Below are 25,714 nucleotides of genomic sequence, written 5' to 3' on the forward strand. Positions count from 1 at the left end.
ACGTCCATTTTTAGTAAGAAAAAAATGGTCTTAAAAATGTATATATGTATAATCTTTCCTTTAAAATAATGTGTGCAGCAATCTATGCATATGGTTTCTTTCTCCCTGCTAGTTCCTTTCTCTTCTAATGGTCTCTGCTTAGGAGATGTTCTTTTCCTCCTAATCATCTTTCTTTCTCTTACTCAAAATAAAAATTCAAACAAATAAATATAATAAAATAAATTGACCCAACAAAAAGCCTTAACAATAGTTTCTCATTTGTAGGTCTAAATGTGAGTAATTTTGGATGGTAGGTTCATCCCATGAATGGGAATCATTGGCTTGGGAAACTCATTGAACTTCCTGCAGGAACACCTTCCTCTCCAGTCTGATGAAATGTTCCCCATGGTTCATGTGGATTTTTTCTCTCACATGTGACATTTCTGTGTCAGCAGATATCTTGAAATATCTTAAAATATAGAGTGTGGGATAAATTGACACTTTGACTCTGCCGTTTCAAATCAATATTGGCAGAAATTAGAAGCTTTGGTTCACATGGAATAGGATAGACTTTTAAGGATTTGGATTCTCTATTCCCAGACTAAATGGCTGTTTTTATTTACTCTTAATTTATTATCAGAGAAAATGGCTGTGTCCTTTCTTATTCATTATATTTTACAAATTAACATACAGTAAAATTGACTTTTTATTGTTATATGTTTTATTAACACATGTGTGGATTCTTGTAAATACCACCACAATCAGGAAGCAGAGCTGTTTTCACCACAGCGAATCTCTCTCCTACTGCCCCTTTAGTTCACACCTCCACCCACGCCAACGCCTGTGACCACAATCTATGATCTTTATCACCATAACTTTTTTATTTCCAGATGGACATGTAAATTGAATCATAGGATATGTATCTCTTTGAGACTGGCTTCATTCACTCAGTCTAATACCTTTGAAATTCATCCAAGCTATGTGTGTCAACGGTTTTTGTTTTTTAATTACTGAGCAGGATTCCATTGTATGGTTGTATGATAGTTTGTTTAACCATTCACATTAAAGGATTATTTCGGTTGTTTCTAATGTAGAATGATTATGAATGGGCCTTGTAAAATATTCACATGTAGGTTTTTCTCTGACCCTAAATTTTTTTTTCTCTAGGGTAAATATGATTAGAATTTCTGGGTCTTATGGTAAAGTGTATACTGAGTTGTATGAACACCCAAGATGCTGTTTTTCCCACCAGCAGTATACGAGAGTTTCAGTGCTTCTGCATCCTTGTCAGCCATCCTGAGATATATAGTGGCACCCCATAATACTTTTAATTTTCACTTCCCCGATGACCAATGACATTGGACAATTTTCCATGGCTTATTTGCTATCTGTATATCTTCTTTTGAGACATGTTGGTTCAACGTTGCTCATTTATTAATTAGGCTCTTCCTTTTTTTTTCTGTTGAGTTTGGGTTTTAGAAGCAAATTCTTTGTCAGATACATAATATGCAATTATTTTCTTCTAGTCAAATGCTTGTCTTTTCATTCACATAACAATATCTTTCACAGAGCAGAAGTTGTCAATTTTGATTAAGTTCAAATTACTGATTTTTTGCTTTTTTAGATTGTGCTTTTGTCATATTTAAGAGCACTTTGACTAAACTCAATTTATGAAGTTTTTTTCCTATATGTATATCTATATCTATATAAAAAGTTTTAGACATTTTATGTTTCACATTTAGGTCTTTAAAATGTGAAGCATTTTAACTTTTGTTTCAGTTGTGAAGTCTAAACAAGGTTCATTTTTCCTCCAAACGGATGTCTAATTATTTCAATACCATTTGTTGAAAGGACTACTCTTTTTCCATTGAATTGACCATAACTTTGTCAAAAAATAATTAGTCATGTTGCCTCTGTATTGTTTTATTTATAAATATATTTTCCCTTTCACCAATACCACACAGTTTTGATTACTGCAGATTTATAGTAAGTCTTAAAATCAGTAAATTCAAATCCTCCATTTTTGTTCTTCTTTTTTAAAATTACTCTGTTCTGTTTCTTTGCCCTGACTTACAATTTTTTGAATTATCAATATCTACAAAAAATCTTGCTGGGATTTTGATTAGTATTGTATTGAATATATAGATCAGTTTGGGGAGAACTGGCATCCCTATAAAGTTGAGTTTTCCAATACATGACCACCATCTGTCTTGCTATTTATTTAGACCTTCTTTGATTTCTTCCATCAGCATTTGTAATTGTCAGTATATAGATCTTATACATCTTTGTACTTAAGCATTTTGTTTCTGTCTACCATAAATGATAAATGTGTTTTTTTTAAATTTCAGTTTCCATTTGTTCATTACTAGATATTTGTGAACTGAACTTGCGTCCTGTGAAATCTTGCATAGTAGTTTCAATATCACTCACATTTTCAAAGCTTTTGTTGTTCTCCTTAGGACCTGTCCTTCATCTTTGTCACTCAGCTGACAGTCTGAGACCTGGGGAGTGGTCTAGTCCATAAATTATTTGTCAAAGTCTCTGATATTCTATTTAGATTCATGCATGCACAGCTTGAGGTGAGGCCAGGTGTTTATGAACAATATTAAGAAGTCCCTTTCCTGACCTCCATCCTCTTCACACTCTGTGGCATGTTCTTGTTTCCTGAGGCTTCCCCGTTTAATCCTCCAGCCGGAAAGTTGGGGTTTTATTTTTTTTTTATTTATGCTGTACAATTGCACCCTCTTCAGGGACCAAGAAGGAGAAGAACAGTGAGAGATAAAAAGTAAAGGGATTCATCCTACAGCCTTGGGATGTCAGTTCCAATCAGAGAGGAGACTTTCCTTCCTTCATGGTATTAGCCTCCTGCAATTCCTCTTTGCTGCCACTTTTACCTGCTGTCCCCACTGGATTACTTGGAAGCTGGGACATAATAAAGTGGAAAAAAGAAGTGATTTCCCCATTCTTCCGAGTGTTGGGAAACCCACTTTCTATTCTTTGTGGCAGAATTTGAGGGCTTCTCCTGGAGTTCTCTCTGTTTGTACCATCGGCCACCTCTAGGCTTGGGGCTCTGTTGAGTCCAGATCAGGAGCTATGAGAGTGGAGGAAATGGTAAACTCACTGCTGATTCAGTGGTATTTAAAATTCTGACCTATCACAATATTCCTGGTGCTATTTACTTTGAGTCTTCAAATAGCTACTCTGTCCATTTGTCCAGGTTTTATAGCTGCATTCAGTGAATTCAGGAGGGTACAGTGTGCTTACTTCCTCTCACCTGCAACCCATTATGTACCAGTGGGTAGCTCATGGTATCCTATTAATGTTAATATAATTTTGGTTGTGTATGAATCCCGACACATTTATTTACAAGATGCCAATCTTGTCTTCTCACCTTGTTTAAAGAGTATGTCTTAAATTTAAAGATATATTTGATTTTTCACCTTTATGTTAAATCAATAAGTTTCCAAATATAACTTATTACATATATTTTTAATAAAGTCATTAAGAGGGGTGCCTGGGTGGCTCCATCAGTTAAACAGTCAGCTTTGACTTGGGTCATGATCTCATGGTTCTTGGGTTCAAGCCCCGCATCAGGCTCTGTGCTAACAGCTCAGAGGCTGGAGCTGCTTCTGATTCTGTGTCTCCCTCTCTCTGTGTCTCTCCCTTACTCATACTCTGTCTCTTTGTCTCAAAAATAAATAAATAAACAAATAAATAAAAATAAAGTCATGAAAAGGGAAAGATATGCTTTAACTTATTTCTATTGGGATAATTGCTTATATTTAATTAGTACTATTTTTAGCAATAAAGAAGATGCTATGAGCCAGTTAGTCTGAAAATTGATAGTCAGTGTATTTGTGATGTGCTCTTGAAGCTTTGTGGCCCAGATTGTACTATTATAGTAGCCATTGCTATACATTAAAACAGTTTTGTACTTACACTTAAGATCTTTTGTTTTTGGTCACATAAATCTTGTGAGATAAGTAGGATGGTTTACTATCTTCATGTTTTATAGCTGGGACATCTTTATAGATGTTCTGTTGCTTGCTCATGGTCACATAGTTGTTTACTGTAATATAACCAAGGACGTTGTTACTCAGAGTTCACTGCACTGCTCACTAAACCATACTCTATTCTTTAATGGTGTGTGATGGTATAGATCAGTTTGAATCAAAAACACCAAACTCCCCCAAAACCCTTGACAAATATTGATATAAGGCCTTGAAAGACAGGCTATATACTTCAATCTCTGTCAGTAGGCATGAGACTATGCCTTTAATAGATGAAAGAGAATAATATAGTGGCAGCTGTACTTTAATAAGAAAACCTGACAGGGGTGTTGGCTCAGTTGGTTAAGGGCCTGACTCTTGATTTCAACTTAGGTCATGGTCTCACGGTTCGTGAGTTCAAGCCCCACATGGGGCTCCATGCTGATAGTGCAGGGCCTGCTTGGGATTCTCTTGCATTTCCCTCTCTCTGTCCTCCCCCTGCTCATGCTCGCTCTCGCTCGCTCTCTCTCAAAATTAATAAATAAAAACTTAAAAAAATAAAAAGAAAAAAGAAAACATGGATGGAATACAAGAGTAGGCTTGTAGAAGGTGGAAGTAGGTTCTTCAAGTGTAATGAAAGAGAAGTGAAAAAACAGCTTGGGATGTTGCCACTGTGAAGGGACATGTGTAAGAGACATTGTAGAGGACTAGTCAGCGGGGCTTAGTGACTCATTGGGAGGTAGAAGTCAGGCACAGGTAGAGATGGGATAGTCTATGGAATATTTTTCTTTGGAAATGATATGCTTGTGATGTGTGTGAGTTGGAGTTTGGGGAACAGTTAAGTTTCAAGCTTACAGAATGTAAAATATCAGGACAAAGGAATTTGGAGTTCTAGAGCAAGAAATAAAGACATAGTAGGGAATGTAGAATTATGATAGATCCTCATGCAAGGAATACTTGAATTTTAATGATGGATGGAATTTCTGAAGAAGAGCTTATAATGAGAAAACCAGGGACCAAAACTCAGAGCATATAAGCTATAATGTTAAGAACTACTCAAAGTTTTATTTAAGTAATAGTTTGAAAATATTATATGGCTTCTGACATTTCTGAATTTCAGCCAGAATAGAGGTGTGCTTAGTTATATGTACTTAAATAGAATTCTCACTTCTTTGAGCCCTAAGTAAATCTAGCATTGCCAGGTAAATGTAGTCACCAGAAAGATCGTCAGGGTGCACTCACTCACTCACTAACCCCATTTGTTTACTTATGGCCTTGGTTTATTTTCCTGTCTGGGTGAAATTTGTGTTTCTCAGGTGCTTGTCTAGATAGTTTAAATGCAAGGCACATCTCACACTGAAGATCCCTGTGCACAGCACAAGGCTACTTTATATTCATAAAAACTGGCAGCGCTAATGATGGTTTCTCCCTAGATGTTTACAGAGTCATTTGTTGGTCTGCATCTCTGTGGCATTTCCAAAACAGAGGAGTTATTTATATGCTGCTGTTTAACATTTCCAGAGTTTTGTTTTTTGTTTTTTGGTTTTTGGGTTTTTTTAACTTTTTCTTTTTCTCTAGTAAGGATGGTATAGTAGGTGTGAAGAAGTCTAGAGGAAGAGTCATTAAATTTTCCTTTGTTAGAAGACTGTTTTACACTCCCTTTCATTCAGTCCTCTAAAAGTGTTTGTATATTTCAGCATGTGATTGAATATTTCGTTAGAAAACATTAGGGGAGTTATTTTAAAGGCAGTTTTTAAAGAGCCTTAATCAGCGATCTACTCTGCATGCTGAAAATCTGAGTGAGAAGGGAACACAGACTTGTGTTGCTGAAAATTTCATTTGTCTTCCATCTTGTTGGCATGGGTAAATATTTAAGTGCACAGTAGCCATCCCCCCACACCTTATTCACAAAGGATACATTCCAAGACCCCCAATGGAAAATGTGGATAGTACCAAACCCTATATATACTAAGTTTTTTCCCTATACATACCTGCCTATGGAAAAGTTTATAAGGTAGACACAGGAAAAGATTAAAGATAAAATAGAACAATTATAATAATATATTGTAATAGTAGTTTTGTGAATGTGGCCCCTGTCTCACAAAATATCTTATTGCAGTGCACTCACTTACCCTTCCTCTTGTGATGATATGAGATGATAAAATGCCTACATGATGAGATGAAGCCAGGTGAATGACAGAGGTATTGTGACCCAGGCTACTGTTGATTTTCTGGTGGTGTCAGAAAGAAGAACATCTGATTTGGGACCACAGTTGACCATGGGCAACCGAAATCTCAGAAAGCAAAACTGTGAAAAGTGAAACCTTGGATCACATGGGAACTACTGTATTTGCTCAATTTAACTAGGAACTTTGATGTTGGGATCAAAATACTTTATTGGCCATGAACTATTCATCTTTTACTTCTCTTACAGCTCTCTGCATTAAACAGTGGTAATGGCCTGTCAAGTGACTGAAACGGCATAGTGTTTTGTTGTTGTTCATGTAAATGGAGATAGTTATTTATTACTGCAGCCTGTTCTTATTGCCATATAAATTGCTAGGAAAGTGTGTAAAGCTCACTTTTGTTTCTTGGCTCAGTCAAATTTGTATCCTTGTAAAAAGGCCAAGATGCTATGTTGTAAAGGCAATAAAATATGTATGTATGCATTGGATATTATAAGAAAAACTAGTCCTTTTATTTGACTCTAAGTGTTAAGATATTTGCCAGATTTGGCATGCATTTGACTTCTTTGGTTTGTTTTGGGGGACGGTAAGATGGGAAGTTGGGGGGGGTGGTGAGAGGAGGTTAGAATGTACCTGATATTTTTCCCAAGGCTATATCAGCAGCCCATGATGGCCTGTGATGCCTGTGATAGAATCATATGATGCAATCACTAGAGCACTGGGCTTGAGTGCTGATATTAGAGAATAGCTATTAGAGACCAACTCTTTATTTTGCAGCAAAGAAAACTGAAATCCAGAGAACTGAAGTGATATGTTGTTGGTCACATAGCTAGTTAGCAGTTGAACTGCAAGTAGTACTTGGATTTCTTGGTTCCTAGCCCAGACCTGTCTTCTATATGTCTTCCATGCAGTGGAAGACTTCCACTAGATAAAACTCAGTAGAATTTTGGTGAGAAATAATGGTTAAGCTATTATTACTAGCCTCCTGAACCTGATGGATGATAATTGAAAGCATAATTAAATACTTAAGAATGATTTTTTTTTTCTGTGTAAGAAATCACCTTTAAAACAGTCTTTGGAAATGTGAAATAGATATTTCAATCATGACTCTCCTGATTGAAGACAAGTGTTGAATATCCATACTCTGTGTGTGTTAAATTGTTGCAGAAATAATAGAAAACACCTTCTACCTTTTATGTTCTGGTTCATGGAACCATGCTTTTAGGTGTCTCGGATTCAGTTGTTGAGTTATAATTTGGTTGCCCCATTCTTTGTCTTCCACAAATCTCAGATGAAGAGACATGCTTTAGAGTAGTTACGGCTCCCTATCCAAAATGGTTTTGGGAAAAAAAATATTTTTAGAATCATTCTAGAGTCACTAGATTGAGCAAGCTCCTTGCTTTGATTCTATTCTGGGACTTTGTGGAAGCCTATAGTAGATGAAATGAAGTAGGAAACACTGAAGGCATTAAAATTATTTAAAAAGTAGCCAGATAATTGTTTTAAAGGGAATAGACAGAGCTATAATTCAGAAGCTTACTCCCATAGTACATTGCTTATTCATTCACTTTCACACTTTGAAAGGTTCAGCCGCATTGTAATTAGTTATAAACCTGTGTTGTTTGTGCTACTAAGAATGTAAGGTTCATAATATCATCTGTTAATTCTAACTCTTTGTATCTCTAGTGAGCCCTCAATCACTGTGTCATGGGATCCGGTAATCTCTTACAATAGTCTTAGATGCATATTTTAGTAGAATTTCAGAAGAGGATCAAATTAAATATAATACATTAATGACATAGCAATCTATTAACTGCTGCTGCAGTGGTTACTCTCACCACTACTGCTGGTAATACCACTACTGTTATGGTTACTACTTCTTCAATTCCTACCACTGCTCTACTAGTAGATCAAAAAGGAGGGGTGGAAGGAAAAAAACACTCATCTCCTGTAAGGCGTTATGCTAAGCACTTTACACAAATCATGCCACAATGTAATCCTTACAATAAAATTCTCAGGGTCTATTTTATAAACTAAGTGTCCTGAGGTCAAGTTCTTTGCCCAGAGTCATGCAGCTAGTAGGTAGCTCAAAACTCTTGCTCTCAAGCTTTTAACCCCTATGGCATGTATTGTTTTATTCCCCAGGCCTGGGAGAGGGGTGAAAAGTCTACCCTCTGTTTCAAATCATGGCATTATTTGGTTTAGTGCATTGAAAAGATTTAAAAAGTTACACGTCGGCTTTGCATTCCTAGAAACTAAGCTAGCTTAATTTGCTCAAGCAAAAATTTTTAAACACCTCCTATGTGAAGAAAAAGATATCTGTGATTGTTATTGATGATCTGCTTGGGAGAAAAGAACCTGCAAACCTCTAGAAAAAGCTGAGTAGTGCCAATGGGAGCTCCTATTAAACTCTTTCATTAATAACTGTCAGTACTGAATAACTGTACAGAGTTAAGTCACATCATGACTTATGACGAGTTAGTATGTCACTTTCAAGTGGGAAAATGGTATAATGAATTTTTTAAAACCATCCCAGAATTGGAGCTAATGCAGTTTTTCACAAATCATAGATTATAATGCCATCCATATACATATCTTCTTTATGATGAATGTGTAAAGTTTCTATATTAAAATTTCAAATAATTAGGTCCATATGATTTCCACTGATTTTAAAGTCACCTAAAAGCATTTTATTTCGTATTTTAGTGAGAAATCTTAATGTACTACTTAACAAGGAAATCACTTTTCTTTTTCTGTGTAGACAATTTTTATTTTATTACATTATGACATGAGGTATGCATTTGTCACCAGAATTTTCCCATTTCAATTTCCTTAGAAACATAATTCAAAAGGTGTGCTTTAATTTATACTTTTTATATTTTGATCTAGTAACATAATTGGGTTTCATTTTCACCTAACACATTCATAATTTTAATTAGTATTTTGGTAAACTGCTTTATAAAAATTTTCCTAATCCTCTTTTCTGACACCTTTAATAATAAAATTGTGATGTTTAGAAGGAATTGGTTGAAAGCAAAACACCATTTGTATCCTAATTAAAGGTAAAAACAAACTTCAGAAAAACACATGACAGAAGGAAATGAAGCATTGCATTTCTGTTAGTCAGTTAGACTTAGAAATAAGTTATAGCAAAATTTCATGCCTATGAGGTGGCTTGCTACCTATTTTCAAAATAAGATTCAAGGGGAAAATATCATTATGTGTCACACTGTTCCCATGGCATGATGGCACCATTTATTCTATATATTTTCTTGTCCAGGAAAAGAAGTTAGAGAATCTTAAAGGATGGTCAATTTTATTTTTACAATTCATTATTGTTAATCAGAAAATTCATGTGTTGAAGATGTTAATGATGATGAAAATCTTAACAATAAAATTATCATCGTCATTAAATAGAGAAGTTTTTCAATGACCAACAGATTTGAAGAAGACAGAAACCTGGATTTCTGGTTTTGCCATTTTCTTTCCTTAATGTTTATTTAGTTTTGAGAGAGAAAGAGACAGAGAGCGAGTAGGAGAAGGGCAGAGAGAGAGGGAGACACAGAGTCGGAAGCAGGCTCCAGACTCTGAGTTTGTCAACACAGAGCTGATATGGGAGTCAAATCCACAAACTGTGAGATCATGACCTGAGCTGAAGTCTGGCACTTAACTGACTGAGCCACCTAGGCACCTCACCATTTTGTGTCTTAGATGAGACTTTCCATCTTTTTGAGTCTGATTCTTTATTTGATTAAGTTATGGGTTGCACCTAATTATCTCTATCATTAATTTCTGCTCTGCACGTACCTTAAGTTTCTTATGTTTACTGGGAGAGAATCTCCTTTACCTGGTCTCTTAGAAAGAAAAATGAAGGGCACCTTGGTGGCTCGGTCGGTTAAATGTCTGACTTTGGCTCAGATCATGACCTCACCTGAGATCATGTGATTTTGAGCCCTAAGTAGGGCTCTGTGCTGGCAGCTCAGAGCCTGGAGCCTGCTTCCGACTCTGTGTCTCCCTCTCTCTCTGCCCCTCCCCGACTCGCACTCCATCTCTTTCTCTCTCTCTCTTAAAAATAAATAAACATTAAAAATAATTTTTTAAAAAAGGAAAATTATGTTAAGGAAAAGGCACAGAATCAGATTTTGTGGCCAGTGGTCCACTCAGAGAGGAATATAGGGATGCTTATACTCTCTTCTATTTTATTCAACTGTAGTTTCTGTAACAGATTTGCACACCATCACATGCAGTCGGTGTGGAGGAGCCACGGTTTGTGCCGTTGTGGGGATGTGGTGTTGCCAAACAGGACACAGTCCATGATATTCGTGTCCACTCCTAAGAGCTGGGAGGAGGTTTCCCCTTCATGAGGTAGCTTTTGACAGTCCATAAACTTACCTCACAAGTTTATGGTCACCTTGTTTTTTTGAAAGTAAAATAGCACCAACACTATGAACATGTTTTGATGTTTTTTACTGCAGATCTGTTTAACTAAAACCAATAAAGGTAAATAGCAATATTTGTGGTTTTCAGAAACAACATGTTTGAACAGACTTTCGGTAGAGAAAAGAATCTTACCTTTGCATTTCATTTCTTTTTGGTTGCAGAACTTCAGATGGTGGCAAAGTTGTTGGCACCATAGAAGTCAGTGTCGTGAAGATGGGGGAGACTGAGGATGGGGAAGCCGACCACATCACGACAGATGTGCAGGGACAAAAGGTAGGGTCTCAGTCAGCTCAAAGCACAAATTAAATTAGAAATGATCAGTTTTGCCAGATGCCTGAATTATCAACATGTATGTGCAGTATGAAATCTCATTATTTAAAAGCAAAATGAGAAATCGGCTCTGGAATTGGAGTGCCAGAAGCATGTTTCATCCACCAAACCAAAGGGTCCATTTGCACGGAACTATGCAAAGCCATGCGCCATTCAGAAACTCCTTCTTCTTCGCCCTGGCTCCTGTGTTGACACTGCCTCCTCTTACATCTGGAACAAAAGTATTGATCACTGTTGCATTCTGCCCTAATTAACCCTAAGTGCAATGCACAGAAGATTCTGGGAGGGCTACTGCCAAAAGTAGCCACTTCTCTACTCTCAAAACCCTCTTTAGAAAGAGATGCAGGTTGAATTTAGATTTCATTTTTATGTGAAGGAGAGCAGATATGATAATGTTGTGCCTGATGAAATTGCAGGGAGAGAAGTAGAAATAGCATAACATGGAAGGGGCAGCTTTGGAGGAGGGGCAATGCCAGATGGAGGTGAAACAGCTTCCTTGAAGCTGAGGATAAAGGTCCCCAGTGCATATCAATAGGTGTCCAGGATTTTTACTTTCTTTTATCTAAGAAAGATAAGTTTAATATAAGAATTCGTTTAAATTCCTGTCTTAGGAATGCAATTGCCTACCTTACTGAGTGAGGCACAGTGGATAGACTTACAGACTGAGTTTTTTCAGGAAAGAGTTTGTATATATACTATAATTCCTACCTTTTCGTACGTAAGTGTTTTCTAATGAGAAGACCTTTAGTGACTTACTTTCTGGCTTAGTGTCCCTTATCTAGGAGCAGATTTGATTTTGGGTGCTGAGGAAACATCTACATGGGAAATGGTGTTTATCTAATACAACAGATTCTTAACTTTATAAAAGAAACCCAAGACTGCCCTCAAAAGAATATTATTCTTGCTCTAAAATGAACGTGGGTCTTACCTGCTGCAGTGAGCCTTGTTCGTCTCTGTTCCCCTACTCTCCCTCAAAAAATATCAAAAATCATGAAAATATTCCAAGGAGGCCCAAAGCGTGAATCAATTTGCGTGACGATGAGAGGGCTATCGTGAGTTTTGCAGCAGATCCTCTTAAGATCTGTATATTCAATGGGGCGCCTGGGTGGCTTAGTCGGTTAAGCGTCCGACTTTCGCTTAGGTCATGATCTCGCGGTTTGTGGGTTCGAGCCCCGCATTGGGCTCTGTGGTGACTGCCAGCTCCGAGCCTGGAGCCTGTTTCAGAGTCTGTGTCTCCCTCTCTCTCTGACCCTCCCCTGCTCACGCTGTCTCTCTCTCTCTCTCCTAGAAATAAATAATAATAATTAATAATAATAATAATAAAAGATCTTTTTATTCAAAACCCCAGTTGTGGCTCTTAGGATGTGTGTACCTGAGACCCCAATTATGGGACCCCTTCACTCAATCCATGTTTCCTTTGGAGTTCTGTATAAAACTCATATTAGTCACCACCACATGAATGCTTGTATCAAGATTAAGAAGGAAAGATTTGAGGCCAAGCGGGGGACTGAGAACAGAAATAGACAGATAATCCTGCTGGTCCTGTGGAAGTACGCCAGGAGACCAGTAGCAGACACACTTCCCCTTTCAAAGGAGGACTGTTTTGTCTGTTCCGAGTCTATTACTAGCCACCTCTCTAGTTTCCTCAAAGCTTGCCCACCCCCTGACTCTTGTACTGTGTTGCTATAATGAGATAGTACAAATTAAATCATACTCTTCTCATAAACGGAGAACTAGATACCCAGGAATACAACTCCCCAAAGCCCCACATAATGTTTCTGACTTAGTAATGTGAACTTGAAAAGACTTAACTGAACTGTTCTGGAAATAGGAGGTGGCAGTGTCAGCACATACCGTGTACAAATTGTAAGTTAACTAAAACAGTAAATGTGCTAATCATTGTTGGCATTAGTTCAGTACTGTCTGGGTTCTTAGTAAAGATTGACCATTTGTGAATTTTTAATAAGGTTATTAGAAATACTGCCGGCAGTCCTTTGGAATACTCATGATTCAGCGAAAAACACGTAGTGATGTTCACTAGGCACAACATTCAGAAGAATTACATGGAAATAACTTTATCTCAGGGGTTTACAAAGCATGATCAGAATTTTCTGGGGTGTTTGTTAGAAATGCAAATACAGGGACTCCTTTGCAGATCTGCTAAATCAAAATCTGTATGAGGTGTTTTAACACAATCTACAAATGGTGATGTGAGTCGTGAATGACTAAAACTATGACTAATATGAAAAGATAAATGTGCTAAGTCAAAATCTATATGAAGTGTATTAACAGAATCCACTAATAGTGACTTAAGTCATGAATGACAGAAACATATGAAAAGGCAAAGTAACTGAAATAGAAGTTATCTCTAAAACAACTCCCCCCACCCCTACTTTGCATGAATGGTGGAGAACAAAGTAAAACTAGCAGGACTAGAATTATGTGGGTAAGTGACACAGATGATCTCTCTTGTATATTGAAGTAGATAAAAGATTAACACCTGTTTTATCAGCATGGGCTTCCATAATAAAATACCACAGACTGAAGAGCTTAAAACAACAAAAACTTATTTTGTCACAGTTTTGGAGGCTAGGAAGTCCCAGATCAATGTGCCAGATGACTTAGTTCTTGGTGGGAACTCTCTCCTTGGCTTACAGACTTCTTACTGTGTCCTTTCCTCGGCACGTGTGCACAGAGACAGCAAGCTCTGGAATCTCTTATAAGGACACCAGCCCTATAGGATTAGAACCCCACTCTTATCATCTTATCTAACTTTAATTACCTCTATAAAGGGCATCTCTAAATATGGTCCCATTGGGTATTGGGGCTCAACGTAATTAATTTTAAGGAACATAATCCAGTTCATAACAATAATCCTGACATAAAATACTACATGTGAATCTTTAATCTCATATAACCTCCAGAGCATGGGATAAAATATAAATGGAAATCCAAACTCTGCTCTTTCCTATTAACTTACTTGTTTCCTCAAATCATATTATTACTCTATAGTTCTCATTAAGCAAAGATTGTTCAGAGAGTCATTCACCATATCACACTGGTTCAAACTTGTATTTTTTATGTACATGCATAGTAACAGAGGGCAAAGTGTTAGAATCCCATAGCTAGAGAAAGAAAAATTCACAAACAAAATAGTAACCACATTTTACAAAGCTCATATAGTAAGTGAAATATTGCATTAGGCATCCAAATTATTTTTTAATATTTGGAGTTGTCTTTGACTCATTTCTTCCTCTCATACTCAAAACCTGTTAGCAAATTCTGTTGACTCTGACTTTTTTTAAGTTATGTTTTTATATTTACAAGTTTATTGCATTTTTAAGGTTTATTTATTTATTTTTGAGAGAGAAAGAGCAAGAGAGAGAGAGAGAGCATTAGCAAGGTAGGGGCAGAGAGATAGGGAGAGAGAAAATCCTAAGCAGGCTCCACACTGTCAGCACAGAGCCTGACATGGGCTTGAACTCACAAACCATGAAATCATGACCTGAGCTGAAATTGAGTCTGATATTTAACCGACTGAGCTACCCAGGCGCCCTGACTCTGACTTTTAAATAAATCCAGAACCAAATGACTTGTGAGCCCTTCAGTCTTACAACATTGTCTGTCACATACATTTTACAGTAGTCTCTTAAATGTCCCTTCTTCCTCCCTGATACCCCCATCATCATAGTCTACTCTTAGTAGAGCACTTATTAAAATACAGCACAAAACATGTCATTCCTCTAATGACCACTCAACTCCCTGAAAGTGCAAACCTAAATCCTTTTAGTGTATTGGCCTCCCTAACTTTCTTCACGTCATCCTCTACTTCTCTTCCTTGCTCACTTTGATCTAGCCTCATTAGCTTCTTGGCTGTTTATTACACATTCCACGTACATTTCCAACTCAGGTCCTTCATCTTGTTTTTCAGTCTGCCTTTGTAGTTTTTCCCGGGTAACCATGTGCTTCATTCCCTCATTTCCTTCTGGTCTTTTGTGCAAAATGTCACCTTCTCATTTTGCCTTCTCTGCCCTGTATCCAGATTTCCAGGCCTCCTATCTCCTTTGTCTACATTATTTTTGTCCCTAGTACGTACCACTGTCCAATGTCATGTATATTTTATTTATATCATTTATTGTCTATTTTTCTCACTAGAATTAAACTTCATGAGAGAAAGGTACAGGGCACAGGGAGCCTGGCACAGGGAAAATGAGTTGAATAAGTAATTGAAGTTAATTTTACCTTGAAGAAATAAAATCCAAAATTGTCTCCTTAGAAGGGATACTATTATATTTGATGTAATGCTGTGTACAAAGTGATCAGTCCACAAATAAAGACTGGAGGGAGGATGCAGTGAAGAGTATAGAATTATGAAGGAAAGAAGAATAACGTTTTTAAAAACAACCTTTGAATTAAATAGTCAAGGAAAAATATCCTACCAGGGAAAGGAAAATGAGGAAGCAAAAGAATCAAATCAGGTAATAGGTGAGAAAACCCATATAAGTAACAGCCAATAAGATCAAGCGAGACATTTATAGTCCTCCTCTTTGCCCTGCCCCTGAGGGGCCTTGGCTTCTTGCCAGGATAGGATGTTAATAGGCATTCTCCAGTGGGGCTTTGCTGGGTCTGAGTCCTGCCTTGTCTCTCCTTTTTGTTTAATGTCTGTATTATATTTGAATATGTATATAGGCACATATATTGTGCACATTCACATACTAAAAATGATCAAAGTAGTGGTGATTTCTACAACAGGAAAGAAAAGCCTTACTTATTTATGACAGTGACAGAGATGATATCTTTGTACTGCTTACCTTGTCTAACTGATATCTTGATGACCTGCTGCTTTTCTCAGGTTATTTTGCCCCTATATTTTGAAGCAGTGTTTTAATAAGACATTCATTAGCCATGGTCAGGGAAAAGGTAGACTGCTTGGATAGCTAAGGGCCATCTTGAAAATTCCCATCCCAAATATAAAATTGAAAATAATATAACTGACTTAACTTACCTTATAAGATATTTGCAGACATAAATAGTTGTCATTCATCAAACAATATTACCTTCTGTGACATAGGCATTCTACTAAGTTCTGGATATTCAGCAATAAGCCAAATAGACACAGATGCTGCCTTCTAGGGAAATGAACAATAACAAAATAAACAAACAATATATTGTTGATCAGATGGTACTATATTCTATTTAAAAAAAAAAAAAGGTGCAGAGACTAGGGAGTGTGGGCTGTGGCCATTTTATCCTGGACGATCATGGGTAGACTCACTGTTAATATGATATATGACCTGAAACAACCAGGAAATGAGGGAACAAGACGTGGATATCTGAGAGGAACAAAAATTCTAGGTAGAGCGAACAGCAAGAGCAAAGGCCCTGAGGTGGCAGTGTGCCTGTAGTATTAAAAGACCAGCGAGAAGGCTAGTGTGACTGGAATCGGGGGTTCAAGAGGAAGTGGTAGGAGTGGAGGATGAGGTCCATAGGCAGGGGCACAGACTGTACACTCCCTTATAGGCCATTAGACTCGAACTGAATGTAACTACAGTTGAGGATTCTTTAATATAGATGTAAAATGGTATGATTCACTGTGTTGAGTATGGCCTGAAAAGAAGGACAGAAGAATGGAGGCTGTTTACTGCAAAGATTCAAGATAGAAATGCAGATGAGTTGAATCAGGGTGGTATTGATAGAGAAACTGAAACGTGGCCAGACTCCAGGTACAAAGTAAAGCCAAAGAACAGAATTACCAGTTTTAGTGATAAGGAAAAGTGAGAGGACCGGCTGCAGGACGACCAGAGATTTTGAGATGTTAACTTCGAGATTCCTCTTAGACATCCAAGTGTAGATGTATGGAGGCAGTTGGAGGTTTGAATCTGAAATTCGTGTGAAATGTCCAAGCCAGAAATATTATTTGTAAGTAATCAGATGGTACTTGGATAGTATTTAAACCATGAGGCTGAATAAGGTCATGAAAGCGTAGCAGTTCACATGTTATACACTCTTAAAATTTGTATTTATGTGGATTTTATCTGTTGATATTTACTGTATTAAGATTTTGCTTACTTATATCTATAGACATTTATCGTATTAGAAATTCAAATGATAAATGTTTAAAACAGAAGAGTACACAAGCACACATATGATTAGCCGTCAAATGACTATATAATAGGACCTCTGGAAAATTCTACTGTATGCTTGTAAGAGAAAGAGAGAAGCAGACAAATAGTGTTTCAGTAGTATAATGAAAATGATTTTATCTTCACCCTGTGCTAGGTGCTGCAGAGGATGCAAAGACAAAGTTATCAAGGACTCCAGGACGCTCCAGAACAAACTTAGGCAACCATGATTTAAGGAATACGCTAACAAATGTGAAAGAGCTTTTGCCAAGGAGTCTTGTCTTTGTGTCCTTCATGATCATTGTCCCTACAATTTGGTTCATTTTCTAGCCCAGTGCATGGCAAATTGGTATGTTAGTTGATACCCAAAATCATAAAGCTCCAAGAATTTTATATATCTTATGTTTCTTCTTCTTCACCAGCAGATGATGCTTTTTAAAGCACTCATCAAAATCACTAGGCTTATGCTGCTATGGTGGTACAAAAAGCATGAGGTGCTTGTTATTCCTGCTCAGAATCACAGATATGAAGTTGTTACACTGAGAGCACCCATAAGTGTGTAACACTGAAAATATCCATCAGAATGATAGCAACACACAGTATATATAGCTGGAGCCTCCTTAAACACAGAGTCTACACTATTTTAATCTTTGCAATCTCTGTAGCACCTAGCACAGTGGAAAAACAATTCTAGGGTCAACTATAAAAAATTAAATAAAATAGAATGAATAAGGAATTTGGTTCTTGGCTTCAAAAACTCACAATTTAAATAATGGCACAGACAGTACACTCAAGAAACAATTGAAGAAAATAATTACTGAGTCTGAATATAAAAATGTTTATCAATTTAGTAAATATTTATTGGATATTTCTTGTTATGCTCCAAGGATTTAGATCTTGAGAGCATTCTGAATAGTAAAGATTTTAAATACAATAAAAGTTGCAAAATAAGAATGTTATTAGGTTAAAATTAGCCTAAGTATCTGCCTTCCAGTGTGGATAGAAGATACAGATGTACGAAAGCTATATTTCTGTGTCCATTTGGAAAACTGATATAGGGCTTCGGTTAGGAAACAAAAAGTTGATTTTGATTATGAAGAGACAGGGCTCTTTCCATGTAGAGAAACAGTTTCTCAAGTAATAGCCTGATCCCTATGAATTATGGACTTCTTCACTAAAAGGGTTTAATCCAAACCATTCCTATGAATTATATTGTGGATGATAACCCTTTTTTTGAAAAGAGGATGGCTGATAGCTAGTTATTATGTGGAAGGGTATCAGTGACAAATCATGAAAGGATTTGAACATGAGTCTGAGATATTGAATTTGATTGGACGGTAAATAACCATTATACATTTTTGAGCAGAGCACTGGTATGATAAATATAATGTTTATGAAAGATTATTTTAACAGCTCTACATGGGCTGAAAAGAGTAGAAGAAATATTGGAAATAAGAGAAATAAAGAATTCTAAGTATGTTCAAGCATCATTGCACATTGCTCTAGTGATTTGGAAAGTGAATTTTCTAAATAACTATGGATTAAAAGAAAGGATCACATCTGAGTTCTGGTTTGGTCAGGAAAATGATTTAGAGAACAACAAATTTTTAGAGCTGTTTGCAGTTTTTTCGTTTCTTTAGTAAACTATACCTCAATAGAAGCACCAAAGAAATTATGAGATCACATTTTTCCCCATCAAGAAATTTCCTAAGTGATGAATATTATGATGGAGGGATAAGTGGTGGATTATACAAATACAGAAGTAACATTTAAATCAGTCTTTTAAGTTACTTGTCTTTCCTCTCAAAATGCTTGACAGACATATGTTACATCATTAACAGTGACCTCAGTGGCCATGATTCCCCAAGGGGACCAGTACCTGGAGAAGGTAGGGTGTAGGGAAACAGGAAATAGCTCAGGCAATCTTGATACACCATCCTGGGGTCTCTTGAGGCCCTTGGATTCTCTTGAGCAAAGTCTGCTTCCCTAAGAACTCACCAAAGAAGTTTCTGGTTTTTGAGTTTTCCTTTGTTTTTATTTGCATTTATTTGTTTATGTCTGATATACTCGCTCTAAAAATTCACTCTCCTCTTTCCTCGAACTACCATACCCCTTTATTGGCTAGAGATAGAAGGGAACTCGTTTGAAGAAACAAATGTTAGTGATGCTGGTGTCAGTCTGTGTGACAATAGGTCTCTTACCAACATCATGGGTCCAGAAGAGTTGCTTCCTCTGTTAATTCCAGTTTCATAGAAAGCTGAAAGGGGTGGGGGGAGGTTCTCGCTTAATGCTACATTGTCTGAGATGTTGTTGCCCACACATGCTTCACTCACTAGGAACATGACTATGTGCTCTTCTTTGTTTCTTCTCTGTCCAGAGCAGTGTTGGCTCTGTAAAAGCTCATGACCTTAACCTACTAATCATAGATTAATAGACTCATGACCTTTGGATCAGCTTATTTACAAATTACTTATTTATAAATCAGAGATCAACTTATTTATAAATTTTCCTCATACCTGATGAACATGTGTTTACATTGTTTTGCCAGAGATGAAAATCTCCTTTTGCCTTATGTCATTTGATGCTTCATCATATTTTTTCTTTTATTTGAAGCTGCCCTTCCTTCAAACCTAGAAAATAATTTGCTTTTTATTGATCCCAAACTATCCCAGGTGAAAGAAATATAAAACCATTCAGCATGTCAAATGTGATTTGCTGTACTAGGAGCATGTGTAAAGGGGAAATCCTTTTCCACTTTTTACTTTCTTTCCTAAGTAGTTTTTAACTAGAACCAAGATATAGTCTATAATTTTGTGATTCAATCATTTTATATATACATGTAAATAATCACAAGTTAAACAGGCTTCATAGTCAAGATAAAGCTGAAAATAGTTTTACAAAAGTGTCTTGTTCAAAACTTCTGGAAACCATGTACGTAGCCTCATGTTTTGCAAACAACATGGAATCGTTTCATTTCTCAATTTCCTAATTTTCAAATATGTTTTGTTTTTTTCTTTTATTCTTTCCTAGTGTGCACTGGTGTGTGAATGTACAGCCCCAGAAAGTGTGAACGGGAAAGATAACTTACCTTTTTTGAATGCAGGTATGTACTGCAGTTTGGGAAACTGACATTCGTTTCATATAAACGTAAATTTTAATTTCCCATGAACTCAATACTGAACGTGGGCAGCATCCTCACAGAATTGTTTGCAAACAGTTAGTAAATGAATTTGTAATCATGAGAAGTAATCCTCATCAGTGGAGGGAGAATACAGTTGACAGTTCCATAAGAAAGATATAAAAATACTGTGGCTGTATGGCAAAACAAATTTCTTTTAGCTTTGGAATTTGTATTATCTGAAGCAAAACACATTAGAAGACAGTAAGCATTAGAAATATGAAGCTCTTATTTAGTTTGACTTTCTAATTATAGAGTTCAAAACAAAGTTGTTAAAACCGTAGATATATGGGTTCAGTAGGAAAAAGTCATATACACATTTGTACATTCCTGGAGTATATATGTATATAATGTGTTACTTATAGTAATATATTTGAATTTCAACAAGGTACTGAACCATGTGTTAAGTGATAACCTTGCAAGTAAAATTGAGACTTACAGTACTAGTTAAATTGTGATAATATGTATAGTAAATTGTGGAAATAATTTTTGTGATAATGTAAATTATGTTACCACTAATAATAGTAAACAATGACTATTATAGTGACAAGCAGCAGGCTAAATGCCTCATATGTCTTGCCTTCTGACCTGTGCTATGAAAAAGACACTGTCATGATCCTCAATTTACAAATGAAGAAATCGGTCAAGGGCACCTACCTGGCAGATATCAGGTCCAGAATTTAAATCTGGCTTTAATCCCCAGGCCTTTGCTCTTAATTAGTAGGCCATGCGATTACCAAAGAGCCATTAATTGACAAGTTGCTGTAACAATAGAATAAGCCTTAATATTTTTCTACCCCTGCCATGTCGTACATTTAAACAATGACATAGATAGCATAATAATCAGCTTAGTGAATGATACCAAATTTCAGAGGCTTCTTAATGTATAACTGCTGAACTATTAGCTGCCTTTCATTGGCAGAAGCCTCTAATAATAGGGATAGAGAAAGGGAAGGCCACCCTTTTGACTATGTTTATACTTACAGAGAACTCAACATGAATTGGAACAGTAGCAAAAGTCATTAATTGTACTTGCATGGAATGAGGGATTGATTATGCCAAAGAAGAGGAGCATCTTCTTATCCTCTGAGCAAATGACATTTTTATTCCTTTCGCTTAGGATGTAATGTTGAGAGGGATGTGTAATGAGCAGTGGAGGGTCTACCCGGACAGCTAGACCAGCCATGGATGTTAAAAGTACTTCATAAGTTTTCAGGCTGCTTAAAATATCTAATATATCCTCAAAGGGTCCTCCTCACATTTATTTTCCACCTGAAAATTGACCAAACCTTTAATCTTTATTTTAATGCATCCAGATAACCTATTTAATTTAGTAAATGTCAATTGAGAGAAATAAAATTGAGTGTGAGACATATTAAATACATGTTAAATACAGTTTGAATGAGTCAGGTTATCACCACAATCATCTATATTATAATTATAACTTTTTAATAATTCACACATGTGAACCTTATAGTGTTTTATGCACAGAGAAAGAAATGCCATTTTAAAATACTGATTGGTTTAATATACATCTCAAAGAGAAAGAGAAACATGGCTTTCTAAGTAAGAAAATATATTGCCTAAGGAAGAAGAGACAGAAGGAACAGAGTGAAAAATAAATCTGTGCCTCCTCATACTTGTGCCATAAAATCTGTAAGGCATGAGTCTTAGAAGCATACTAACTCTTCCAGATGACTAGGATACTATTCCCAATGCATCAATTGTTATATGACAAAGGCAACTGACATGGAACTGATGGAGGCAGCTACTTTCCACAATGTAAATATACTTAGTGGAGTGAAAGATGATTGATTACGGCCTTTCTTCTTTCATGGAGGTGAAAGTTTGGGTGGGGAAACTTCGCTTAGTTCTGATGATGTTTCTTTTTTTTTTTTATTTTTAATGTTTATTTAATTATTTTGAGAGAGAAAGAGCTTGAGCAGAGGAGGGGTAGAGAGAAAGGGAAAGAGAGAATCCCAAGTAGGCTCAGTGCTGCCAACACAGAGCCCGATGCAGGGCTTAAACTCACAAACCGTGAGATCACAACCTGAGCTGAAATGAAGAGTTGGACACTTAGCTGACTGAGCCACCCGGGTGCCCCTCTAATGATATTTCTCAATGTCCTTGGTCCACGCAACCCAGAGGAATACTCAGAACCTGCAATATTTACCACAAATATTTTCTTTGAGCCTTCTTACATTAGGGAAAGATAAGACTAAATGAGAGTCAAATGTTCTAAAAGCTAGACTTTTAAAAAATGTTTAAAGGCCATTAAATACTCTATATGAAATGTTTCTGCTCAAAATGCAAAAGTGCGTCATGCAGGTATAGAATATGTATGACTTTGGCTTGTGTGTACCTTCGTCTTTTGTTCTATTTATTTTTCTATCTAAACTCACCAACTTTGGTATTAATCTGTTATATTCCCATGTGGTACTTTTTTAATCTGTAGGCAAAGAGAGCTACTGACATTCTTTTCAAGTCTTTGTATTAATGTATTATATGGAATTCTCCAGCCTCCAGTGAATTATGAAATACTTATTGAGTGGATGGAAGAGAATGTCATATCTCATAGCAGCTCTTCACTATTCTATTTATATCTCTAGAGGTTTAATTTATAATTCAGGAGAGTCACTCATCTATTGTAAGACTAACAAGAAAAAAAGCTCTTCTCTCTAGGTTCTCACCTTTTTCATGCTCTGGCTGCCTTGCAAGGTGAATGTATATGTTGGGAGTCTGGGGAATGGAGGGCAGAAGGAGAGAAAGGATGGGGTGGGAGCAGAATTTATAACTCCTTAAGAAAGTTCTAGAAGTACTTTAGCTTAACGGGAGAACACACTCCTTTAAGCTGCTGCATTTACATTCTCTGAAACAAGACACACTAGAAGACACAGTATTAGTAATGTGAAGTTCTTATTTAGTTTGACTAATTATGTAAGTTGTAACATAAATTTGTTAAAACAGTAGATTTACCTCTTTAGTTACTTGCTTTTTCATTTAAGCAAAACGGTAGTAAGAAAAGCTTAAAACTATTTGTGGTTGGTGGGGGGTGGGGTAGGGAATAGAGAACTGCAGTTGGGTCTCTCACTTGTCCTGCTAAGTTACATCAACTGAGGGACTTATCTGCAGCCGAACAACAACAAACAGGCTCTTGTGGTATTAATATAAGAGCTCTGGACAGGCTGTCAGAAAAACTGGTATCAAAGCCTAGATTTGCCCACCAGCACTGTGACCTGAATACACGGGTCAGCCTCTTTGCACATCAGTGCTTTTAAAATGATCACGTTAACCTGGACAGTCTTTGCCTTCGTTGTTTGGCTCTCACATGTTTGAAACTGATGTAGCATAATTCAGCATTTACTGTTTTCCTACTTTTAGAAATATTTCATACATACATTTATTTTAATCAGTTTCATATGGAGGCAGATATTAATTTTTTGTCATTGTCACAGTTGTCTTTCTTAGAAGCTATTTATATTTCATAAACCTGAGCAAAAATAATACCTTTTTAAAATTCTGTCAGAAAGATAATTCTCCCTAGATTCTCAATTCTCCCAATTCTCCTCGTAAAAGTATAATGCTACCAAGCACTTCAGCTCCTAGACCCTTCTGTTACTATGCCAAACCTGAGGAACTAATGGGCCCTGTCATAAGCTTTCCTATTTTCTACACATTTTGAGCGAGTTTTCCCCTGTCAGCAAGCATTAGATCTGATACAGCATCTTCCTTGGTTGAATTCCATACTTCTTGAGTCATGAAATTATCCCTCATATTCTTCAAAGACCACTTTCATGCTGTAGATTAATGTGTATACTGTCCTTCATATTCATTGACGGGATATCTGACAGCTGTGATTTCCGTGACTGTGTAAGATAGAGTCTAAACAAAAATGAGGGGACCACTCTCCATGTGAAATCCATACAGCCCCCTTCCTATTCAGAGAATAAGTATTGGTGGTTTGCATTTCTTGCTTCACAGATGAATCACTCTGTTTCTCAAAATAGGCCACTGTATCTTTGATTCTCTTTCTCAAATTGGGGTTAAGCCATGCACCACATTGCAGAAGATGCTAGATCATTTGCTACTTAAGAAGAAAGGAGCATTGCTTATTTATTTCTGTATCTCCAGGGCCAGAACCCAATAGGAACTCAATAAATGCTTGTCAAATGGCTGATAGCCAGTGTATCTTATTATTTCAATTTATGCTTCAGGTAACAGAAAACAACATTGTTACTCTCTCCATGAGAAAGATGTTCAAATTTAATTATTTAGCTTTTAAATAAAATAATTTATCACTTTCCTTAAAAATTACTATGAAATTCTCATTTTAAAAATGTTCTGCCTCCAATCCATACTGCATGTGACTCTTGATCTTGGGTTCATGAGTTTGAGACCCACGTTGGATATACAGTTTACTTTTAAAAAATGTTTTCTGCCTCACATGACACCACAGATTTTATCCGGTTCTCACAATACCACATGAGCCAAATTTTGGGGTAATTTTCTCCTCACTAATACTCCCATCCAAAGCAATGTGTGACTCAGATTATATTAAGATATTGTCAAAAATATGTCCCTCTATACTCATTTTGAGTTCTGATGAATTCCAATCAAAAGGCAAATCCCCTGTTTCCCCCTTTATTTTTCCTTGTATTCATGAACTGTGAAATCTACTACCTTTTCAGATTTTAGATGATATCATTTTATATAAGCAAAGATATCTCTGTTGTATTTTCCCCACACTAGTTTAAATAGATTTTTCCCCTTGTATTAATTGTCTGATATGTAAAATTTGGGGAATTTTGACTTCTAGTATTGGCCCTTGATCTTTTATACTTACTCACCAGATTTCATTGCCCTCTGCTGTGTTAACAAATGTGATAGAGTCCATTAACTTTGCTCTTTTGGAATTTCCATATATTTTCATTACTGTGTACTAATATATTTAGGATGTTAAGTCGCTTCAATGGAAGAATGAATTTCACTATCTAATAATCAATGGAATCATCTCTTAGACACCTTAAATGCTTGAGCTGTCTTCCTGTTGTCTATTACTTCCTCCAGTGCCCACCTTAGGTAAACTAGAAGAAAAATAAAGGCAAGAAGATGATAGAGTAAAGCTAACACTTTGTGGACAAATATGAGGATATCTTTCTCTTAATCCTGTTTTTTTTTTTCTTTTCATCCTTCATTCTGATGCTTGTGCTCCCTTGAAGTGAGGTTTTCAATTGTATTCTTCACTCTTGCATTTTCCCCCTATTGATTCACATAGTTGTTGGTGCTCTAACTGTTCTTCTGGGGAAAGTAGTGATGGAAAGCATCTGAGTTGAAAGGTTGAAGTTTATTTCTATGGGATGTTTATGTTTACTGGGCACTTTACTAGGTGCAGGAGATAAATGTGAACAAGAACAAAACAACATCCTGGCTTCACATAGTTCACACTCTAATGGGTGACATGGAACAATAAGTAGATAATCATAGCACAAC

General features: G+C 36.5%; 1 protein-coding gene across 2 annotated transcripts in view; it reads left to right on the plus strand.

The window, feature by feature from the left end:
* The window catches only part of INPP4B (inositol polyphosphate-4-phosphatase type II B), a 367,279-nt gene that overhangs the window by 135,615 nt on the left and 205,950 nt on the right, over positions 1 to 25,714 (plus strand). For both annotated transcript variants that reach the window (XM_077755934.1, XM_077755935.1), the window contains exons 6-7: positions 10,756 to 10,867; positions 20,077 to 20,149. In XM_077755934.1, coding sequence (XP_077612060.1) covers positions 10,808 to 10,867; positions 20,077 to 20,149 — 133 coding nt within the window. In that variant the 5' untranslated portion in view covers positions 10,756 to 10,807. The remainder of the gene's footprint in view (positions 1 to 10,755; positions 10,868 to 20,076; positions 20,150 to 25,714) is intronic.

This window comes from Crocuta crocuta, unplaced genomic scaffold (genome assembly GCF_008692635.1).
Source record: "Crocuta crocuta isolate KB4526 unplaced genomic scaffold, BGI_CrCroc_1.0 scaffold112, whole genome shotgun sequence".
Classification (NCBI taxonomy): Eukaryota; Metazoa; Chordata; class Mammalia; order Carnivora; family Hyaenidae; genus Crocuta; species Crocuta crocuta.